At 28.0% G+C, this 22,551-nt stretch overlaps 1 protein-coding gene across 1 annotated transcript; it reads right to left on the bottom strand.

Annotated features, from left to right (window-relative positions):
* Window positions 1-12,831: 12,831 nt before the first annotated feature.
* On the bottom strand, window positions 12,832-17,205 carry LOC101498186 (mitochondrial carrier protein MTM1). The gene is made up of 10 exons (XM_004502552.4): window positions 16,825-17,205; window positions 16,342-16,431; window positions 15,955-16,083; window positions 15,768-15,827; window positions 15,490-15,660; window positions 14,775-14,877; window positions 14,195-14,286; window positions 13,951-14,103; window positions 13,640-13,698; window positions 12,832-13,326 (listed from the first exon to the last, which is right to left on the bottom strand). Exons 1-10 carry the CDS (start codon window positions 17,032-17,034, stop codon window positions 13,194-13,196), a joined length of 1,200 nt encoding a protein of 399 aa, XP_004502609.1. The 5' UTR covers window positions 17,035-17,205; the 3' UTR covers window positions 12,832-13,193.
* Window positions 17,206-22,551: the final 5,346 nt, after the last annotated feature.

Raw genomic sequence — 22,551 nt, 5'->3', positions numbered from 1 at the left:
TATAATGACTACTAGAAAATAATATTATGTAAATTTTTTACAACATATAGACTTATCCCAAACATGTCAATGACCTTAGAGTCTCCGGTAAACTACATTCTCAAAAAAAATATTTTAAGAGAAAAAGAAAGAAAATGAACTACAAGCATAATGAATTTCCAACTAGTGCATCTTATAGCAAAGAAAAAGTCAATATATATTGATTTGACATCTTGCTTATTTTACAATGCCTAACAATACGAGATTAGTTACCACATGTTTCACTTAACTCCAACAAAGCATTTGTGCTAGTTGTTAAGTCATGCTCAATTCCTTATTGCTCAAAGAAATTTTTATCGACAAGGTATTTTTGATGTTGGTATTTCAACTGAACACAAGTTGAATGAACCGCCTTGAGTAGTTTCTTTGTTCTATAAAATTTTATATTGGAAATGATTCTCTATATTTCTTTTCTATTTGATAAGTCTCACTTACACAATTTAAAATATTCATAACAGACACGCCAGAAACATTCCTTTCTTGATAAGTAATTTGTGCCAAATAAACAAAAGTGATCAAATCTCACATAACACAAGCCCTCATTATTGAAAATCATATAACACAATCAACGCGTAGTAGCCATTATGAATTTGCATGTTGTATTTTTTTTTTTTTTACATTTGTTACACGTTCAATAGAATGTGATGTAGAACATGAGCATAAATACATCAACAGTAAAATTATGTGATCCATCTTTCAACCTGATAGAAATTTGGAATTTCCCCAACATGGTATATTTGAATTATTTATGAATTTCATGGTAGATTTTGCTGTTTCATTAAGAAAAGAAAATTATTTATTTTTCCAACATATATGATTACTACACCTAATATCCAAATACCAAGTATCTTACTCTTTTGTGGATTTTCAAAAGTCTCACTCATATTTTGTTACGAATTCTTTGTCATATTTGTCTGGTTTCGATATCTACAATCAATTACTGTATGTCATAATTTTCTACTGGGGTAAGAATTATAATTTTTTGTTTCCTAATTGTAGTTACCTTTTCCTTTACCACAAATGGTATCATCAAAATTATGTCCACCTTTTCCTTGATTTGATGGATAAAATTTGTTGTCTCTCTATTGATTGAAATGATCTCCTCCTATGAAATTTCCCGGACCTCTTCCTCTATTGTTAAAGATATCATCATGACCTCAACCTTTTACCATTTGACTTGATTTAGCAACATTGTTTAGGTACACCTGACTTTTTCAAAACTCCTTCCTCACATGATCAAACTTCATCAATATGGTGTGTAGAATTTTTCCACCACTTTATTATTAGGAATATCTTCTCCATATAACATTATCTTATTGACAAAATTTGTAACATGGACAAAATATTTTTCTATTGTTTATGAAACATCTCATACATTTCATATTTTCTACGTATAAATTGCAATTTTTACTTTTGAGTTTTCTTAACTTTCTTACTGTGACAACTTTAATATATCTCATACTTCTTTAACAGTCTTGATGACAATTTTTATTTCGTCAAAAGCCAAGTGATATGTTCCTTGATGAATTTGTGTAAGTATTAACTAGTACTTTTTTCGATTAGTTTTATCGGTTCCTTGTTGTAATTAGGTTTTCACGTAACTTTAAACATTACAAGCTTTTAAATGTATTGTCAAAAAAAAAAATTTCCAATAATTTAAATATAAATTTGCATCTAATTTAAGAGTAGATCAAACAAATATTTTAGTTGTCATATCTATTTTTCAATATACGAATTTGATATCACAAATTCACAAACACAAATGCCCAACGAAGAAAAAAACATAAGGAATTTTTCAGTTTAACTGAATATTTGATACACACAAAATTGATACAAAGCACACTACAAGGACAGGCTTTGCAAGTTAACAACTTTTGTTGCGGTCTTATAAATTGTAGTTTGCAATTGTAATTACGGCATTGCAGCTTTTAATGTTTCCGCAATGACTTTACAACATCAGTTTACATCGCATCTATATGTATTTAAAAACAGAGTTCCAAAAGAAATGTGTGCAAGTTGTGTGGAATAGTAATAATAATTAGTATGAATGTGCAGACACGGCATTTCCGTGTCGATGATGATGAATTTGAATATATATATATAAATATATATGTGTGTGTGTTTGCGGGGTCAGTGTGGCAGTACCCAGTCACAAATAAGCAGAAGTAATTGCTACCCTTCACCATGAGAGTGCGGTTCATTTTATCTCATTTACTTTCCTCCTAATGCGTCCATTTTTTTCCTATCATACATCAATTTTCACATTTACCACTCTCAACGACCAACCAACCCCTCTCTCTCTCTCTATTTAATTATTGTTATTCATGTCACTGATTTTAGTTACTACTACTTGGTACGTAGTATTCAATACTCTGATGTGCTGCATCTTCACCTCTTTGTTCCACTTCGACATGCTATTTAAAATCCTCACCTGGTTGTTAGGATTTAGGAACTTTCGAATTGGTGACTTTTTTAATTTGTTTCAGATTCTCATACATGCATATCAATATAGTGGGGACAAATGCATATATTTATGCTTTACTTACCTCAATTGCGTTCCAATATGATACTTTTTTATTTATTTTTGTAGAACAGAGTGATAAACATCGAGCCACTTGCATTAGAGATACACATAATTATATCCCCATTTTTTCCACTTCTTCAAGTGTGCCAAGTAGTATAATACTCTCAGAGGCATCATATTCTTGGATCATAGTTAATTACTCTTAATGATATATTAGTCATCGTAGTGCCAAATAAAATTTATTCTTTTTGGTTTTTAAGTTTAAACTTAATTGACAAATATTAATATTGTTATGTTGAATGTCTTATTTTGGATTCAAACTCGTGATCTTACATAATTATGTGAATTAATTATAATAATATTTATTCTCCCATATAAAACAAATATATATATATTAAAAAAAAATTAAACTTATTTCGTCAGACCAATTAGATATAAACATTTAATTGTCAATTTCATTCTTATTATTATAAATTGTGACAGAAAATACAGAAAAAAAAATATATTAAAATGAAGATAAATTTTATATTGATAGAATAAGAAAAATATAAAATAAATACATGATATATTCTTCTTTATAGAGAACTAATAAAGACTTAATTAACTAATCACTTAAAAATTAACTCTAACTAAGTTTATATTTAATACTTTTTGCTTGCACAATATCACCTTCAAGTATATACTTGTGAACTGAATAAAAAAATTGATTGTGAACTGAGTAAAAAAAATGATTGTTAACTGAACATTCACACCAATCCAAAATGTTTGTGAACTGAACATTCGCACCAATCCGGTTGAACTAAAGGGCTGAGTGCTCAGAAAATTATGAAGTCCTAGACAAACAAAGACCTCTCTCACCTAAAGTGTTTATTATGAATAAACTCTTACCAATTTAATTTATTCCACATTAGATAAGAAATCGTCTAAAATTGTATTCATAAGAAAGATACATCTCTCATTTATAGTGTTTATAAAATAAACCATATCTCTCACTTATTTTTGTCACAAAAAAGTAGGAGTGAGAGATATATTTCCCCCTTATAACTCAATTATGTATGTTTCAAACCCAAGTTTTAAGTGAAGTTAATTAAGAGTTAACTCCTGTAGCGATTATATGCACAAAGTTAGGGTCCCCTATGCCAAATTGCCAATGGCATGAATGTAGGTGGTAGATACTATATACTTTTGGCAAGCCACATTGGCATATATAATTGTTGATGTATATATTTGGTTTGATGAATGATTCCATGGTTAGAGATGTTTGATAGGCTTACATGGATCTAGATAAGCTACACTGAACATCTTTGTATTTTCCACTTAAATTCAAGCATATAACTGTCTCGATCATTAATGAGCCTGTCACACAACATAAATGGGAATGTGGGACAAAATTTAAAAACATAGAGTTACAATATAAAATGAAAAGAAAATTTAATAAGATGGGTCCACTTAACAAAACTTCATTCATTTCCCAATCTGAGAACACATTCAATACCCACCCACGAAATGTATGAGCTAAACATTACTGCTTTTTCACCTAATAATAAAATCTCTTCTTTCGCTTTCTTTCACACCCCCTTTAAAATGGAGAGGGCTTCTTGGTAATTGTGTAGCATTTACAACGGGATGGATGTTGTAGGCACAAAATGGCGAGTCCCTACATGTTTGATTCTTTGTTAGATTTCTATGCCCCATTCTATATGTTATGGCCCCATCTCATTGCCTTTGACCTTTGAGCCCTAAATTAGCTGGAAAACCTCATTTCCATCTATATTTACTTCCCTGCATGTCTTTGTCGGGTAATGTTATTATAATACTATTTACATGGTCAGCACTTAACATGTGCACCATTAGCACACGTCTAATTAATCAAGGGAGGTTCTAATTTTTATTTTTTTTATATTGAATTTTAAAATTTTGTATCAATAAATTTAATGTTTTAAATTATGTTTACTCTACAATTTTATATTTACATTTTATATCCACAATACTCATATGTTTATAATATCTGTAGAATTATTCGATAATTTCAGACATTTTTCTCTTTAGTAATGTATTATATTTTGTGAGTTATAATGGTAGTAATAGATGATTTGCTGATAATAATATGACCACTTGGTATGAGTTATGTCAAACTTAAATTAAAACCGATAAGAATGGATCAAATAAGCCAAATATTTCTTCAATGAAAGTAATTAAATTTTATATAAAAAAAAATATTTATGTTAAAAAATATATTGAAAAATGAATAATTATTTATTGTCACAAAAATGTGTAAACTAAATTGTACAGGTCTATATGATAATTGTGGTTTGTGTAGTTTTAGATCTGACATGAATACACTAATTAATATAGATATTTTGGTGTATGTGGTTGTAATTTTGAGTTTTATAATTAATATATTTTATGAGTGAATTTTTTTTATAGATAAAATTGTGGTTGTTGTATTATCGTTGTCGAATAACATGCATCATGTAGATTAATATGAGTAAAGTCGTGCATCATATAGATTAGTAAAATTGAATAACATACATATTTATTTACCAAATTATTTAATTATTAAAATTAAATTTTTTTTATTATTGACTCAAATTATAACATTAGAACGAGTCTTCCAAAATCTTTAAGATGTGTTGATATTACAAATCCCTTTTCCTGAGGGACATCATCACTAAAAGCAAATTAGAGCACACTAACGATAGAGTTTTATAATCTAGTTTGTATAACGACTAGAACATCTCAAATGAGCTGACATGCACGGTTCGAAAAGAAAACTTTCGAGGATGGTCAGACAATATATTCAGAAGACGTTGTTGGACAATGAAGAGTAACCGAAAATGAGATCTTCTGATGACATACATAGAATATGTACATATAAACTAGTGTCCAATAAAGTTAAGCTTTATGGAGTATGAACATATAAATTAATTCTCAAGATTGATATATAATTATTGAACAACCGTACAAATATTTATAAATCCTAATAATAAGTAGATCAAGTGTGTGTTATATATAAAAGATTACGATATGTCCTACAATCATATGCATAAACAAGTTTGCATGGACTTGACCTGAAATGTTTCATCCTAATAATACCTTTGTGAGAAATAGTCGTCGTATACACTATGATTTGTACTGCATAAATGATGAGAGAATCATCTTCGATTATCTAAGTTTTCAACATATATTAATTGTCTAGTAGGATAATAAATAAATAACCTAACGATTTTATGGCAGAGATTATATATATATTCAAACTAGTTAAGCTGAATACTTATGTTGATTGACTTGTGATATAATAATTGATAATACTTAATATATTAATATAATTGATTATATCAATTTATAAAAGACAGATTTTTATAGTTTATTTTTAAAAATAATATTCATTTATTTATTATATTTTTGTTAAATCATAATCTAAAAATAATTCTTTAAAAATATTAAATGAGAAGTTGTTTGAAGGTCTATTTATAAACTATTAAAAAAATTATTTCAGTATTCAATAATTTAAGGAATTTTAAGAAAAGCGAAAACTATTTTATGTTTGTTACCATAATATAAATCACATTTGTTTAAAAAATCATCTTTCGAAAACATTTTTTTATGATAAATTAGTCAAAACAGTTTTTTTATTTGAAACAGTTTTATTTTTATTTCTTCTTCATATTTTTATTTTTTATTTTTTTATTTTGTAACTAAAGAAAGACAACTCTCTTAAGCGATTATTTTCTATAAAAAAATAAATAAATAAAAAACATAACAAAAGGAGCCCTACGCAGCGTTGCATGAAAATCATCACAATTTTTTTGTCAAAAATTTAAACAGCAGAAAATATATTCCTTAAAGCATAAGATATATAATGCAAGTATAAGTATTTTGCAATTAGTAACAGCAATGTTATGACAACATTGTTGCCAAATAACATTTAAGCTACATGATTACACAAACAGAAAACAACAATCAAGCTTTCGTTTTCTAATGCTTTAATTTTTACCCTACTACTTGATAATTGCTGTTGTCATGATACAATATTGCTTATATTTATTCAAAATAGGTCCAAAAATATATCACCGCCATAAAATTAAAGTCATATGATTCACCATTCTAAACATTTAAGTGGAGAAAACCATTGAAAAATAGAAAATTCAAAGCCATTTAGTTTTAAGTGTAGCCAATTTCAAGAATATATCTCCACAAAATCTAAAATCTCTTCAATTGATATTGTTTTTCTGTCCACATAGTTGCAAATCAAATTATCAAAATTTTGAATTTAAAGTTTCTTCCTCCTTGAAATATTCATGCAAAGCACCTTAAATGTTCATCTCGTTCGTTAAGAAGTAGTCTAGGGGTGGACAAAGTTCACTTCTGAACTAGAATCATTTGAAAACTGAACCGAATTGATTTTCAGCCAAAGTTTACATAGTTACCCCTAATTACTTCTAAAAAAACAAACTCGATTCTAGTTTTTTCGAATTAAAAATCGGTTCAATTCAGTTTTTCAAATTGAAAATCGGTTCGGTTCGGTTTTTTCGAACTGAAAACTGGTTCTGTTCGATTCTAGTTTTAAAAAATTGTTCGAAAACAATTCGATTTTCAATTTTTATAAATCAGTTCAGTTCATAAACAGTTTGATTCAGTTCAGTTCTACAATTTAGTTCAAATTTTTGATTTTTTTAAACACCGCTATAAAGTACCATAATTATTTCTAATAATTTAGCTATTTTTTTTTCAAGTCTTAGAGAATATAGTACATTCAAAAAACAAGTTAGTTACCGACTCAATACAACCACAATTTTTAATACAATATTGATCCTCCACTTCGCTTAAACAAGTTCTTTTTGGATGGTATTCTATTTTGAATTTTAAATTAATTATCATGTGAAAAATACCACCTCGAGTTGATGGGTTGATTTTATGTCATACCTTATTTTTAAATTATTGAAAAATGATTTATACTCCTGTAATTTAAAAAGTAGCTCATAATTACACTGAGCACAAAAAAATGTGGCAGGTTGTACTATCTCACATGTGACATGCATGAATTTGAATTTGTTGTTTTACAGAGAATACAGAGAGGATCATCTTTGGTTCTTACTCCCTTCAACAAAAAAGAAAATCTTTGAATTTTACTGAAAGAAACCGTACATAGGACAAAAGAAAATGTTATGATTATTTTTGTAGAAGCAGCATACATTATGGCAGTAAGAAAAGATGCAGTCAGAAGAATTCACAGTAAAATCTGTAACATGAATAGTTATATCCGTTTGTTATATCTTGTCATTCAGTAACTATTAGCACAAATTACGAATACAACACAATTCTCAAAATTTTCTTTCTTCTAACAGAAAAAGCTGCTGCAATTTTCACACGTCCCCTTTCTAATACACGACTGTCATGTATTTTTAACTATTATTAATGTAAAATATGTTAATAAAAATTGTATATATAATAATTATTAGAAAGAAGTAAAAAAATTATATTAAAAATTATAAATAATATTTTTTTAAAATATTTTTTTTATTAAAATAATATATATTGTGAGACAGATCGATAAAATATATATTTTTAGAAAAAATAACAGAATTAATTACAATCAGAAAGAAAGAGTATTCGAAATATAAATATATAGTTAGTAAATATATTTGTTTTGACCTAAAATTTTTAAGAAAATAAAGTTCTAAATAATTTAGTTTGGTCGAAAAATAAATAAATTTTTTGTTAATATTTATCTTAATCAGAATTCAAATTCTTTTGAATAATAAGTCTTTAATTAAAATGTATTGATCACTTGATCTCCCTTATTTAGCAAGCTTATGGGATATTCTATAAGTATTTTAACGTTGAGAAAATGCCTAAATTGATCTCCCTTCACCTTTCCTTTAGGCTTTAGTAATTCAAGGGTTTTCCAAATTTTTAAAAATTATGTAATTGACGTTTTTGGTTTAAAAATTATATAATTAATTTGTGTAAAATAATTATCCTTCAAATCAAATTGCAAATTTCGTTAAAAATTATATAATTAATTTTTTTTAATATAAATAACAATAAAGATAATAAAATTTTAATCTTCAGTACAAGCATAAATATTCAGAAAATGCCAGCAATTGTCTTAAATACACACATTAAAGAACAAAATATAGAAAAATTTATATTGAAATTGCATATGAAGTTGTTTTTCAATTTTTTAAAAACTTAAATTTTTACTTTTCATTTTTATATTGAAATTTGTCAAGTTAAATTTTTTTGAATAATATTTGGGATACCTCAGTCCCATCACAAATTATTTATACTGAAATTTAATATTTTTTGAGAATTAATTAGTACTTGTCATTTTTCTTAAACCAGATAGATATTCATATTTTTTTCTGAATGACTTGTGTTGATTACTATTCCTACAAAATAGTCACTTTCCTACTATAGTTGATTTTTACTAGTTTTTAATTTAAAATAAAAATGTGAAAGTGATAAAAAAAAATGTTTGAGCTGAGTGAAAAAAGAATAAATTTGTTTGAGCACTGGCCCATTCCTTCCATCATAATATATCAAAGACCAGTTGATTACATACCATCAGAAATTAACTTTCAATAAAATGCTAAGAAAAGGAGATTGCTTGAGCATTTGCAATTTTGGGTTCCGTCAAGCTCGACCTAAAAAGCCCAGTCCACATATTATATTAGGTTACTTGTCTTTTTTTTAAATAGTTTAACACGAAACTCCCACAAATTAAATATTAAAAAAGGATGGTTGTCTGCAGTTCCAATCTATATTATAATATTATATTGTGTGTTGATCTTGTATCATGTTACTATTCAATTTCTTTATTCTAATACTATAACCATGAAACCAATCTTATAAATCTAAATATTATAATATTGATTTTAAAGATTTTCTTATCAAACTAAAAAATAATAATAATAATAATAATAATAATAATAATAATAATAATAATAATAATAATCAAAAAGTTGTTTATGTGTTATTTATGTTTTCATTAACACATATTATTTTTATTATCAGGAAAATAAAAAATGTATTATCAATGTCAAATTAATTTTACATTGACATTTAATAATGATCATATATTCTAAAAAACACTGTACTTTTGAAAGGATATTTTAAAATTAGTTGTGTGACGTAACAAAATTCTGAGTTATAGCAAGATAATGTGCAAAATTATTTTACACCCTCAATATAAATTAAACCATTTTATTATTCGTATGCAGACTATAGTAAATGCAAAGTCTTAAAAAATGTATAGCAATTGGATGAGATGGTTCTAGTTTCTTCCAAAATTGTGAGTTTGAATTCAACCATGAACATATTTTTCAAAAGGTTTTTAAATGGTAGATATATTGGTTATTATTATAAACAAAAAATATTTTAAATATATGTTACTAACATAAGAAAAAATTAAATATTTTTTAATCATTTATATTTATAATTCCTGATATATCTCTCATTGAATTCATAAATATTTAATTTGACATTGAAAAGAGACCATTTAATAAAAATAACCTATATTTTCTATAAAATCAAATACACTTAATTGAGTTTTTTAACCTTTGTAAAGCTACTTTCTTAACTTATAAGTGACCGGGAAGTATCACTTTATAAAAAAATTGTAGATATCAAATTAGTACACGTGGCATTTGTTTATAAATAAGCATAATATCAACTTAATACCACAAGTGGCTGTAGTTTAGTGGTAAGAAAATAAATTAAAGAAAATTTATTGCTAAAGAAAATAAATTGCTAACATTTGCTAGATTCAAATGCAACTTAGTAAGAAAATTGTGACATTGTAGATTGATTCCCCTGAGTATGCGGGTGCACCTTCATTTCAAAATCCCAAAACTTGGTGGCTCTAATTAAATAAGCTACATTGCCATTATAAAAGAAATTCCACATAGCTCTTTCATTTTCACCACCCGAACATCTTTCTCATCCCACAAACTCTCTTGTTATTATAATTTAAATTTCTCTCTCTTTTCTTTCTCTCTAAAATTTTAAAATTTAATTAAGAGAGAAAGAAAAAAAGAGAGAAATAAATAAAAAATAAAAAGAAAGAAATATTAAGAGAAACATATAATTAAATTTTATATATAATATGGCTGTTTCTGGGGATTCATTCAGGGTGGTTGCCTTCCTTGGCCTCATTTATGCATCTTTTATGTCAGTGGCTTGTTCACAATGCACTGCTTCTGCCCCTACAAGAGATGGTAAATATTATTCTTTTCTATACTTTATAGATTAATTCCACTCTTGAATATGTTTGATCAATTTTAATTAATTGGTTAATATATTCTTCTAATTAACAAATATGATATCCTCCCTTTTAATATATTCCTTAAAAAAAAAAGAGAATTATCAATTTGGTATATGAAATTAAATGATGTTTCTCTTAATATAATATCCTCCCTTTTAGGAGGTCTAAAAAATGCTGCATGAATGAATATAAAAAACAATGTGGACTAATATACAAATTTGATTTTCAATTTATTGTTTATGGATACTATATCCTTTTTTAGCATCATTGAAAAGGGAATAGTGCATATTGCTAATGAATTGTTATTTATAATTTGCAGGCACCGCAATTGACCAAGCGATTGCATATGTTCTCATGTTTGTGGCTTTGGTGCTGACCTATATCATTCACTAATTTATCCACCAAAGACTCCTCATTCACTTTTTACCGAGGAGAATGACATGAGACTTTTAATTAGATGTTTATAATCCTCTTATGCTCCAATGAGAATCTCATTTTAACTAAATATGTTGTCCTCTTGTTGTGTTTTGTTTTTCTAATAAAGTTAGTGCAGTTACTTGACACGATATGAAATCAAAGTATATATTAAAAAAACATGGAAACTCACTGCCAAATAAGTATGTGTTTTTTATATTTGAGATAGGTGGAAATACAAAAAAGGAACACATTTAATTTAACGTGTTTTTCTCTTTGTATCCTTGTAAAAACTTATAACATGATTTAAATAAATTTTTTATTATACCAAATGAATAAAGAGTCGTAAAACGTTATATGTTTACTTATAATTTCATAGAAACCTTAAAAGACAAAATTAGGAATAGAGGAGGTGAAGCAAATAATTCAATAAACTTGTGTTTCCCAGACAAGTAAATAATTCATGGATAATTGGTTCAGTATTTCACATCACATTGTTCTCCAAATGTACGAATTCTAAGCTACAATAAAAAGGCTTTTTATTAAATAGAAAATAATACAATAAAAAGTCTCTTTGATAAGGATACTATGAGGACAAAAGAAAGGGATTTGGATTATCTCCTTTCAAATACTGTGTATCCTCTTCTGTTCACCCTCTCTATTTCTCTTTAACTTCACTCGTCATTTTCATCATTTTCTCTAACTCACTCCATTCTCTCTCACAAACATCATTTGTCCTTTTGAGCTTGGGAGGAAGATGAATGAAGGGACCCAAACTCATTGTATATGTAGATAGACAGACATATTGTCTCATTAAAAGTGTAAAAACGCAAAATAATATTCCTTGGTCTATAAACAGACACGATGAGCTCATAATTTAAATAATAGCTGATGCTATATTGTGATGATAAAAAGAAGCCTCCATATCACATCAAATACAATATTTCAAGAAAAAATCTAAATATATAAATATTGAACTTTAACTTTGGTTCAAATATCTAACCATATCAAAATTAACTGTCATTTTCTTGGAGAATGTTTTGCCTAAAAGAACTGATCATCAAATTCGTAACTTCAAATGATCAACAAATAAACACCCTGACGAAATCTTTAAAAAGACCCCAAATTTAGAATAGCTGTCCTAAGCTTAAAGAATAGCATATGACTATTATGTTCCAACATGAGTTCAACCCCCACTAACAAAATAACATTGGTAATTTTTTATAAAAAATGATATGGAAAGTATTGCAAACAATAATGTAACTATTAGAAATAGTAATATTTAAAGCTTTGACATTCATGTATTTCAAATTCATGCCCCGTGATTTAATTTATTGATATACTTAAAACTTAGGAAGCTGAACTAAACTATTTTCTTCGCATTCATAAAATGCAATATAATTCTAGAGTGTATATAAAATTATGTGTGAGTGCTTATGACTCGAGCACTCCAAACTCATTATTTCTTTTCTAAGTTCTCAAGTGGCCGCACAAACCATCCAAATAACTCTTGTTTCTACCACGAACAGAAGAGTAGCTTCACAAAAATTAACTCTATTGTTTCTCCCAAGAACAGAACAGTAGCTTCACACAAAAATTTAGTATACAGAAACAATAATTCAGTTAACATTCCCAGTTCGTATACACAGCCAAGTGTAATGTGATTTGGGAATAACCAAAAATTTATTCAAAATTTCCTCTTGGGAAAATCCCAATTGTAACAAAATTGAACTCTGCTGGTCAAAGGCAGAGAAAACAAAAAACCTATATTAGGTTAGGAGCATTTCCTATACTGGTTATTTTCATATTCAAGAAAATTAGTTAGTTCATGATCAGAAATGGACTGGAATGGCTTCCTTTCCACACAAAAACTAGCTGTTCAGTATCCAGAGGTTCTCGACAAAAAATCGCTTCGGCAATAAAAAGATATCCACAACAAGGACCTGATCATGATGTTGTGTACCGGTGATTTAGGGCAAACTTTACAACTTCATAAAATGAAACCACAATTCCTACGGAGGGGCCAGCTCGACCAACTCGCGGACCAAAACCAGTAAAAAGTCCTTTGAAGCCCCCATCTCTGAGAGAGAATATAATAAAAAAATCAGCTCAAATACAGCACATCATTCACCAGTTATATCAAATATCAATAAATCAATATCAATAGATTAATAAATTCAAACAATGAACACTCAGATGACATATTATAAGTGATGGAAGAGAATACAAAAATCCTGGAGCTTTAAGTAAATCATCAATTATACAGGTCACGTCAAATAGATGCAGCAGAGCATAGAGAGAAAAAGAAATTAAGGCACTTGGCATCTAAACTTTATCATAAAAACACGGATAAAGTCAAAATTATAGCATTTGGAATCCAAATTATGGCATACCTCCAAATTTCCATCAGTGTCTGTCTTGTAGTCATCTTCAATGCTCTTATAGGATCCATCTGCAAAAGTTTTTTACAGAACACATCACAACAGAGTAAGAACAAATGAGCAAATGCATATAAAAATGTATCTCTAATTCAAATGTAACAGTTAATCTTCAAAAGAATGATGAGCTACCACCTCTAATTTCCAAATGAAAAAAGAACAGAATGAGCTATGAAAAATCTTCAACACCACCCTATGTGAGATTTGAACAAAAAATACCAGGAAAATGTGACAGGCTCAAAAAAAAAAAAACTAAGGAAACAAACCTCTATCTGCCTTCGAGTTTTTGCAACATCTAGTGGACATGTAGCTCCAGCAGCGAGAGTTCCTGCAACAAATCCAGCTGAAAAATTTGCGCCAAGAACACTCAATAGACTGGCATCATTGCCTCCAACCAAACTAATAAGTTTTCTTCTAGTCTGCAAAGCAAGAGTTGTTGACATAAGAAAACAATATGATCGAGTATGTAAAAATAAACTCCTTATTCAAATAATATGGAAGAAAACTCACGGGCTCGAGTGTTGACCAACAAATCGCAGAGAATGGTACATCACGAACAAGTTGTGCACCCATGCCAGTCCACAGGACACGATAACCTTGCACTGTACGGAAATAACAACCACTAAGCGATACTACTGATATGTTTGCTAGCTTTTTAATTTATATGCATCTATATATAGACTCTCATTGTTGTACTAATAAATATAGCAGCCTAGTCGGTGCTACAATTCAATAGCAAAAGAACCACGGGCGTCTTTTAGAATCAAACCAAACGGATTGCAAATGCAAAAAATTCGACCACCCTACTTGTTGCATGACATACAGAAGAATTATGCTTTGAATAGCTATTTTTAAGAGCTGAATTAAATTATCAGTTCATTAACAAGCTAAATCCAATTATTCAATCAGCCCAAAAGTATGTTCATACAAACATCTTGTTCTTGTGCAAAATTATATAATACAAAAAAGAAAAAAGCCATCCAAGTCAACAAATTTAGTAATTCATATACAGCAAGTAAGCTCCAACACAAGCAGACTCCTTTCAGTATACATTTATTTTTAGCAGGTGTTCAAAAAGTTATACACTTACAGCTGTTCGGAGGACTATTTGTGCCCTTGCCATTGGAGACAACACCTAGTAAAGTCTTGAATACACCAGGTGGCTTTTTATCGATTTGAGTCTCTTTAAATGCCTACAAAAACCCAAGATCCAAACCCCGGTAAGAATCCAGATTGTGAATAGGAAATATAGCCGGGAAACACGGAATATGATAACACGGATTTTCAAAAAACAAACACTGGAATAAAAAAATAAAAAGCTGAAAACACTGCTGTCATACCAAATAAAACCCACAGCAATACCAACATGATCAAATAAATAAAGAAGAAAGCCAACCACGTGAACTGCAGTAAAAAGAAGTAGAACAAAGATAATCCTAAGGGACCAACAAGTTAAGGTATTTAGTTTCCCCAAAAAATCAAAACATTATCTGGACACATTGCAGTTTGTTAACAATGAGTCATGACCACAATTATAATTTGAATATAATGTTGCCCATTGGAATAGATTTATCATAAATCAAGGCAGCAATGAAGCGGTAGTTGTGAAATAAATACGGAAAAATAAACCAGGCACTCTAGAGACCAATGGGAGCAAATGTCACGCAAAAATCAACCTTGAGGCTGAACTACCGGTTAATTTGCTCACTGGCATATATAGATTCAAAATGCATGGAAAATAATTGTGACTTAAACATGGTACTTCAAAAATAAAAGAAAATAATAAAGATGATTATCTTAAATACCTGCATGCGAGTTCGGGCAAGTTCAATAGGATAACAAGTTGCACAAGCCAATGAGCGTGCCAATGAACCAGCCACTAAAGGTACGTATGGAGTTGCGGTTGGAGCACTTTTGGCTGTGAATTCCTCGAACCAGTTTCGGAATATGTCGTAGCAAGGAAGGTAAATTCCAACCTGATTTACACATATAAAAGAAAAAGTCAGCCAACTCATGTGCTCTCATTATGAAATGTCCAGGACCTAAAAACAGTGAATCACAGTTATTTGGCTTGTGAACCTACAGTCGGTACTGCAAGTGCCAACCCTGCGTTTGTGCCTCTCCATAGCCTAGTAAATCCTTCCTGAAATAAATACCACTCTGGTTGATTAACAAATGTGCATGTAGTCAAAACATATGTATGTAATATACACATAATTGATTGTTTCAACCCGTCCAATACCTATGTTCTATAATATTAAACTACCCACCTGTTGTATAATTTTAGAAATGACATCCAGTGTTCCTTTGTACCGAAAACAATCGGGAGGACAAAGTGATACCGTGCCATGGAATCCAGCCCGAGTACATGATGGAGAACATCTTAAATCAGCAAACATCTGAAAAAAACAATATTGGAAAGGTCAAATTAATTACTCAATTATCCTCGTAAAATGCCAGAATTCTCAATTTCGAATGTAAATAAACAACAAAATTGGCTTCAAAATAACTCGTAAGAATAATTCTACATTACATTCGTTTGTTTTCAGGCTGACCAGTCGACTACAACAGAACAGTAGTTCAAGGGAATAACAATTCTCATAAAAAAGGTTTTCAATGGGGGCGAATGGAAGGACAAAAATTTGTTCGACACATACCATATTTGGCCCAAAACAAGACATTCGACTGATCATATTACTAAGTGGATGAGAATAAGCAACCCCTGCAGCTTGTGCTTGCAACCTTGTCTGACAAATGGAGAAAACAAATTAGAACACACACAATAAAACAAACTATAATCCAAGAAAAAAAAATAAAAATTCAAGCCAAAAAACATACTAATGAATAGCACACGTAAATAATTGAAGAATCGTCACAAATTCAATACTATATTATATAAACTAAGATATTGAAAACCAAATATCAAACACTCAATAGGACGATTCATTGATTGTCAATATAATAACATAAAGTTCATATTCATATGCTCCTATTTACATTCAGTCTAGCGCCAAATGAAAAATTTACAGAAGAAAATAAAAAAACTTAACCTATATTCAAATTTTCGGTTCCTTCATTTGCTGAGGGAAAAAGTAAATTAAAAGAAAAGAAAAAAAAAAAGCGGGGAGAAGAAAGAGAACCTTGGCAACATCGAGGGGATTGACAATAACGGCGGAGAGGAAGGCGGCGCCGGCGGCAGAGGTAGCACGTTCTGCAATCCCTAATTTATCATTATTTGATGTTAATTGGGGCGGAGGAGGAGAAAAGCGTTGTGTAGCGTTGGGATTCATTTGAAGTGAAGTTTGATCCGAAGCCATCCATGGGTTTTGGATTCGCTCTGAATCCACCATTTCTGTTAACGACCACTACCAATGACGATTATTTTGGTTTTTCTTTTTTTATTGATTGATTAATACTAGTAAGTCCTAATAAAAGAAATTAATGAAGAATTTTGTGAGTGTGTTGAATGAGAAAGAAAATAAACAGAAACAAACTATGAAATCAAGCGAATATGTGGGAAGGGTAAAAACAGAATAGCGAGAGAGGCGTACGTAAGTGCTTATGCCACGTTTGTTGAAAAATAGTGGTCGACGTGCTTTTCCGCGGTGAAAAAACCCTAGATGGGTTGGGTGAAGTCAAAATACTCTCTCTTTTACGGCCTCAACTTAACCCTGCTGTTTTCGTAATTGGAAGTTTATTACTCAATTCACCTTAATAATGGGTTTATGCTGTTTTAGGTCATCAATATTTTTAATATAAATAGGGTCAACATCATGCAGTTTAATTAATAATAGCTTGGTTCTACTATAAATTTAGTGATCTTATTCATTCGAGTTTCAAAATACTATATGTATAAATAATATTAATTATAGATTACTATATAAATTATACATAAATAAAAAAAAAATCGTTTAACAATTATTAGAAAATCAATTTTAATTTTAAGTTTCTATTAATAGTAATTAAATTTTTATTTAATAATTAACTATTAATATAATCATTAAAAGCTGCACATATTGTTATTACATGTGAAAATAATTTTATGCGGCTGTTTTTTTTTTTTTTGAAGAAAAAATAGAAAAAGTATTAATAAATGGAAAATGGCAAAAAATGTACAAGTACATTGAAAAGGATTATCACTTTGCCCGATAATTAGCATCACCACCTGCCTTTCCATTTTCTTTTATTTAATTTTTCCAAAAAAAAAAAAAAACTTACCTATTCGATTTCTGCATTTAATTGGGGCTTGTCTGAATCAATTTTTCGTTTTAGTGTATAACATTTATTTTAAGAAGGGAATAACAAAAAATTATGGTAATTTGATTTTTGAGAACAGTTTTAGTGATAAAAAAATTTGTTTCGTAATCTAATTTTGAAAATATCTTTTATTAAATTATATAATAATAATAAGTTAAAAAATCATGATTTTTTTTATAGAAAATTGAAATTTTTTAAATAAAGATTTTTGTAATTGATATGTTTTTTAAAATTCAATCGCCTTACACCTCTCTTTTTCCATCATCGTAAATAAATAGTTCAGAATCGTTATTTTTTTCTCAAAATTATTCATTAAAATTATTTTCTCTCTCTTAACATTTTAAATAATATATTTAATTTACTTATTTTTATAAAATTTTAATTTTTGTGTGGAAGAGGCGTTTAGAATGTTTGAAACAAATTTAACCCTTAATTATTTTACCGTATGCAAATTTATATTTGTAATAAATGTGTGGACATTTTTATAAAAATATTTCATATTTTCATAGTTTATAAATTAATTTTATATATATAATTAAATTATATGGTAGAGGTGGATAGTATAATGTTTGTACTTACTCAATTTTAGAGGTAGTTATTTTTTGTTTGTGCTTGAACTAATAGTGCATGTATTGATATTTACTTTTGCAAATATTATTGTATCTATTAGATTTAAGTTCATTTGTCATATTTAAAATTTAAGCAAAAATACATATTTAATTCTTTAACTTTAATTCAATTTTTGTTTAGTTTTTTTAAGCAAAAATTGTAAGTCACAACATTAAAAATATATTAACTTATCATTTTTAGTTAAAAAATATGAAAGAGACTAAAATTATCGATTTTTAAAATAGAAGGATTAATTATATAAATTAATAATAATAGAGGAATCAAATATACAATTAAATCAAAATAGGTTATAATATAATAATAGATTTCTTCGTTTTTTTAGAAATAGAGAGATTCCAAAAATTTATTTCAGAAGGAAAAAAAAAGTACAGAAAGTACATCCAAAAACAAGCTTCCTATTAATAGCCCAATAAGTAAATAAAAATTAATCAATATCCCAATAATACACATGAAAATGGGCATTGGGCAAGGGCCCAATAATACGTTTGTTAGGAAATTCTCGCAATGCGAATGGATATCACCTGCCTTCATATCTGCACCGCATCTGGCATTTTAAAGGAGAAAAGCAAAGAAAAATACACAAATACATCATGTAAATCAAACCTTTCATTATATTATCGGAAAAATATATTTTTAATCTTTATAAAATCAAATTATTTGTTTTTTAGCTTATAATTAAGTTTTTTCTTTTCTTTTTTAATATTTAATCTTTGAAAAAATAATTGTCAAACATTTTTAGTAATTGCTATTAAATTATAGTTTAGATAAAACGAAAGTCAATGTTATGTTCCTATTACTTTTATTTGGATAAATATGTTTCTATTATTATAGATATAAAGTTAATTATAAGTTAATTATTCTAATTAAGTGTTAATTACATAAATTACAAGTTAATTACCCTAATTAATTACTCTAGTTAGTAATTAATTATTCTAATTAAGTATATAAATTTTATTGTATTTATTATAGTAATCATTATTCTTATTTGGTCAATATAAAATTCATTTTCATTTTTTTTCTTCTTTTTTATGACTTTATTTTAAAATTTTGCAAATTCTATTATGACATCATAATAGAATATGTATTACTTTGTATTCATTCACAACATTTTCTTGAAAAAGTTTACAACAACTGTGTTGATTTATTGATGTTTTTCTATCCAACACACATTTATATGTTTTCCTTCAAAGAAAATGGTGTTTTCTCCTTACAAGAGACATTGAGAAAGAATCTAAGTTCTTATCATACACATTCAACACTAAAGAAGTTGGTGAATGTTTAGAAAAGAAAATGACTAATAAAATATCTCATATGTGTAGAGAAGAAAACGACTGAAAAAAATATTGAAATGGCAATGTCAATTACAAGTGACGTGAGTTTGAATTGTAATTGTCCATTTTTTTAAATTAATTCATGCTTAATTTCAATTTAGTTAACTCAAGATTAATCTTGATTTTTTTAAACACAAAAAAAGTAGAACATTTTTTGTTAGAAAAATCAAAAGAAAACTTTCCTACGTGATCCATGGTTAGTGAATCTGAAATAAATAGAGATAGAAAAAGAGAATCACCCAGTAATATATTTATGGTTCACCCAAAGTGGGCTACGTCCACTAGTCATAGTTTGTGAGCTTTTTCACTAAAGTGTTCAAACAAAATCGTTCTTGCTTTTCACACTAACTTTCCAGATCGATCTTGATCAGTTACAATATATCACCTTTATACCTTTAAAGGATTTCCAACAGTTACCTTTCAATATTAGAAAAGGTTATTACAAATTACACTTTAACCACAAATGGTTTTTTTTTTACAATTCACTCAAAACTATCTTCAACACAATAGTCTTGAGTTTCATATAATATACTCAACCCTTGTTTGAGTTTAGATTATCAGCAAAAGACTCAACAAATAAATCCTTAAATCTAGTGAAATAAAATTAGAGCTTTTACTTTGATTGAAGAGCTTTAAGATTTTCAAGTATAATTGTTTAAGTGATTGATTAATGCACTTTAAACTCTTGTTGTTTCCTTGACCTCGAGGTTCCTATTATAGGCTTCAAGAAGGCTGATGATAGCTCATATAACCGTTTTGAAATCCAGTTGTTCAGTTGTTGCTTTAATAGATAAGCTTTTAAAAATCAAGAATGTTCTTGCTTTATAACTAGAACGATGTTCGTAACTGTTTTTAGTAAGTGCTAGACTGAGAACATTTGACAGTTGTTAGATGTTACGCTCTTTTCTATTTGGTGTGTAGATTGCTAAGAGGTGTAGTTATAGTGTCTTATCATATTTGTCATGACTGTACTTGTTGCTTTGTCCATCTGAAGATTGATCTTGTTTGTTTAATCTTGATGTTTAGCTTTTGCCTTTGTTAAACTTTTTGAAATGGATCTTTCTAATACGATCTTGTATACATATGCCTGGTACATTTGTAATGAAGATTGACTCATTTAGTAAACCATAAACGAGCTTGCCTATTTCTCTTTCGCGAAATAGAACGTTCTTGGTTTGATAAGATTGAAGTTATGAAGAAGAACGATATTTATTTTTTCAGACTTCTGTTTTTAATAAACCACAATGTTCTTCAATTTTCATAATGATCTTGCTTCTTCCAAAATGATCTTGTTTTGATATATTTAATACTTATTTTTATTAATACACTAAAAAACATATGTTAAAAAACAAAACACTTTTAGATCTATAATTAGAAATTTTAATTAACTTTATTTGATTATCATCAAAATATTAATTTGATATTTTGTCTTAACAAATATCTCGTAAATGTAGAGAAAAAAATACTTATAAAAATATCTCATAGGAAACACAAGAATCATTCTCACATTGAATCTAAGGAATATCATAAAAAAAAAAAAAAGGAAAAAGAAAGCAATGAAAGACCTCGTAGGAAGCACAAGAGTCATTCTTATGCTAATGAAAAAAAAAAAAAAAAAAAAAAAAAGATGTCACAAGTGACAACATCCATCAAAATTTAATGATTCATATTTATTAAAATTTTCAATAACACTAAATATTTAGTGATATTTCTTTATTTAAAAAAGTTAATAACATTGAATTTTTTTTGTATGAAATGTGAACTCTTAATTCAACACATATTAAAAAAAAAAAAGCAAGGTTATATCTAAATTTTTATTTTTCTTGTTTCAAACAAAAAATAAATTATTCAAAAATCTTTTAACGGATCTATTTTAAGCATTTAAAATTTGTTTAGCCATTTCATTTCTAACATTTTAAAACTTTAATCCGATATATTTACGATATTTTTAAATTCTTTAGCTAATATATTTCCGGTGTTTCATATTAAACATTGTACTACTACCACATGGTGTTAAGCATTCCTGAAAATGATGATGAATTGTATTTCTATTTTCTAAAATAGTATTTATGTTAATTATCTTAAGGTGTGAGTGTCACAAACACTTTTCAATTTAAAAGGAGATATTAGAGATATAAAATTAATTACTAGTTAATTACTATAATTAAATATTAGTTACATGATAATTATTCTACTTAGAAATTAGTTATTTGAATAAAATATATAAATTTCATTATATTAATAATTCTGACTTGATCAATTGATAATTCTTTCTTGTTAAATAAGCTGTCCATGTACCAAACCTTAAAAAACAGTTAGTCAATATAAGCAATTTTATGTGAATCCATGTAGTAATGATTTTGATGAAAGGAATGTCGGAAAGTTTTCGGCCTTTCCTTTTCTCATTCCGTTTGGAACTTTTTGACTATGCCATTGTCCTTAGACATTCATCTATGTTTTACATTCTTTTGGTTTCCCATTGGATTCCAATGTGTGATTAGAATTGAGAACACATTCAAACTTTCGTAAATGGAATAAATTAAGCACTAAATAAATCAGGAATTAAGATACGGAAGACAATAAACATTAATTAGATTAGACAACAACAAAACTTTTCCCTTTGTTATCCAACTTTATTGTAACATTCTC

The sequence above is a fragment of the Cicer arietinum genome, chromosome 5, assembly GCF_000331145.2.
Source record: "Cicer arietinum cultivar CDC Frontier isolate Library 1 chromosome 5, Cicar.CDCFrontier_v2.0, whole genome shotgun sequence".
Classification (NCBI taxonomy): Eukaryota; Viridiplantae; Streptophyta; class Magnoliopsida; order Fabales; family Fabaceae; genus Cicer; species Cicer arietinum.
Note: the sequence above shows the minus strand (reverse complement) of the source record. Positions and strands in the feature narration are given on the sequence as shown.

Bases quoted from the DNA above. Each gene is read 5' to 3' on its own strand.
- LOC101498186 (XM_004502552.4), bottom strand. From the start codon at position 17,034: ATGGTGGATTCAGAGCGAATCCAAAACCCATGGATGGCTTCGGATCAA. The intron at 15,661-15,767 runs GTAGGTTCACAA...TGTGTAAATCAG, and splicing joins TGGCACTTGCAGTACCGACT to GTTGGAATTTACCTTCCTTG. The intron at 13,699-13,950 runs GTTTGTTTCCTT...AAACTTTTGCAG, and splicing joins AAACTCGAAGGCAGATAGAG to ATGGATCCTATAAGAGCATT.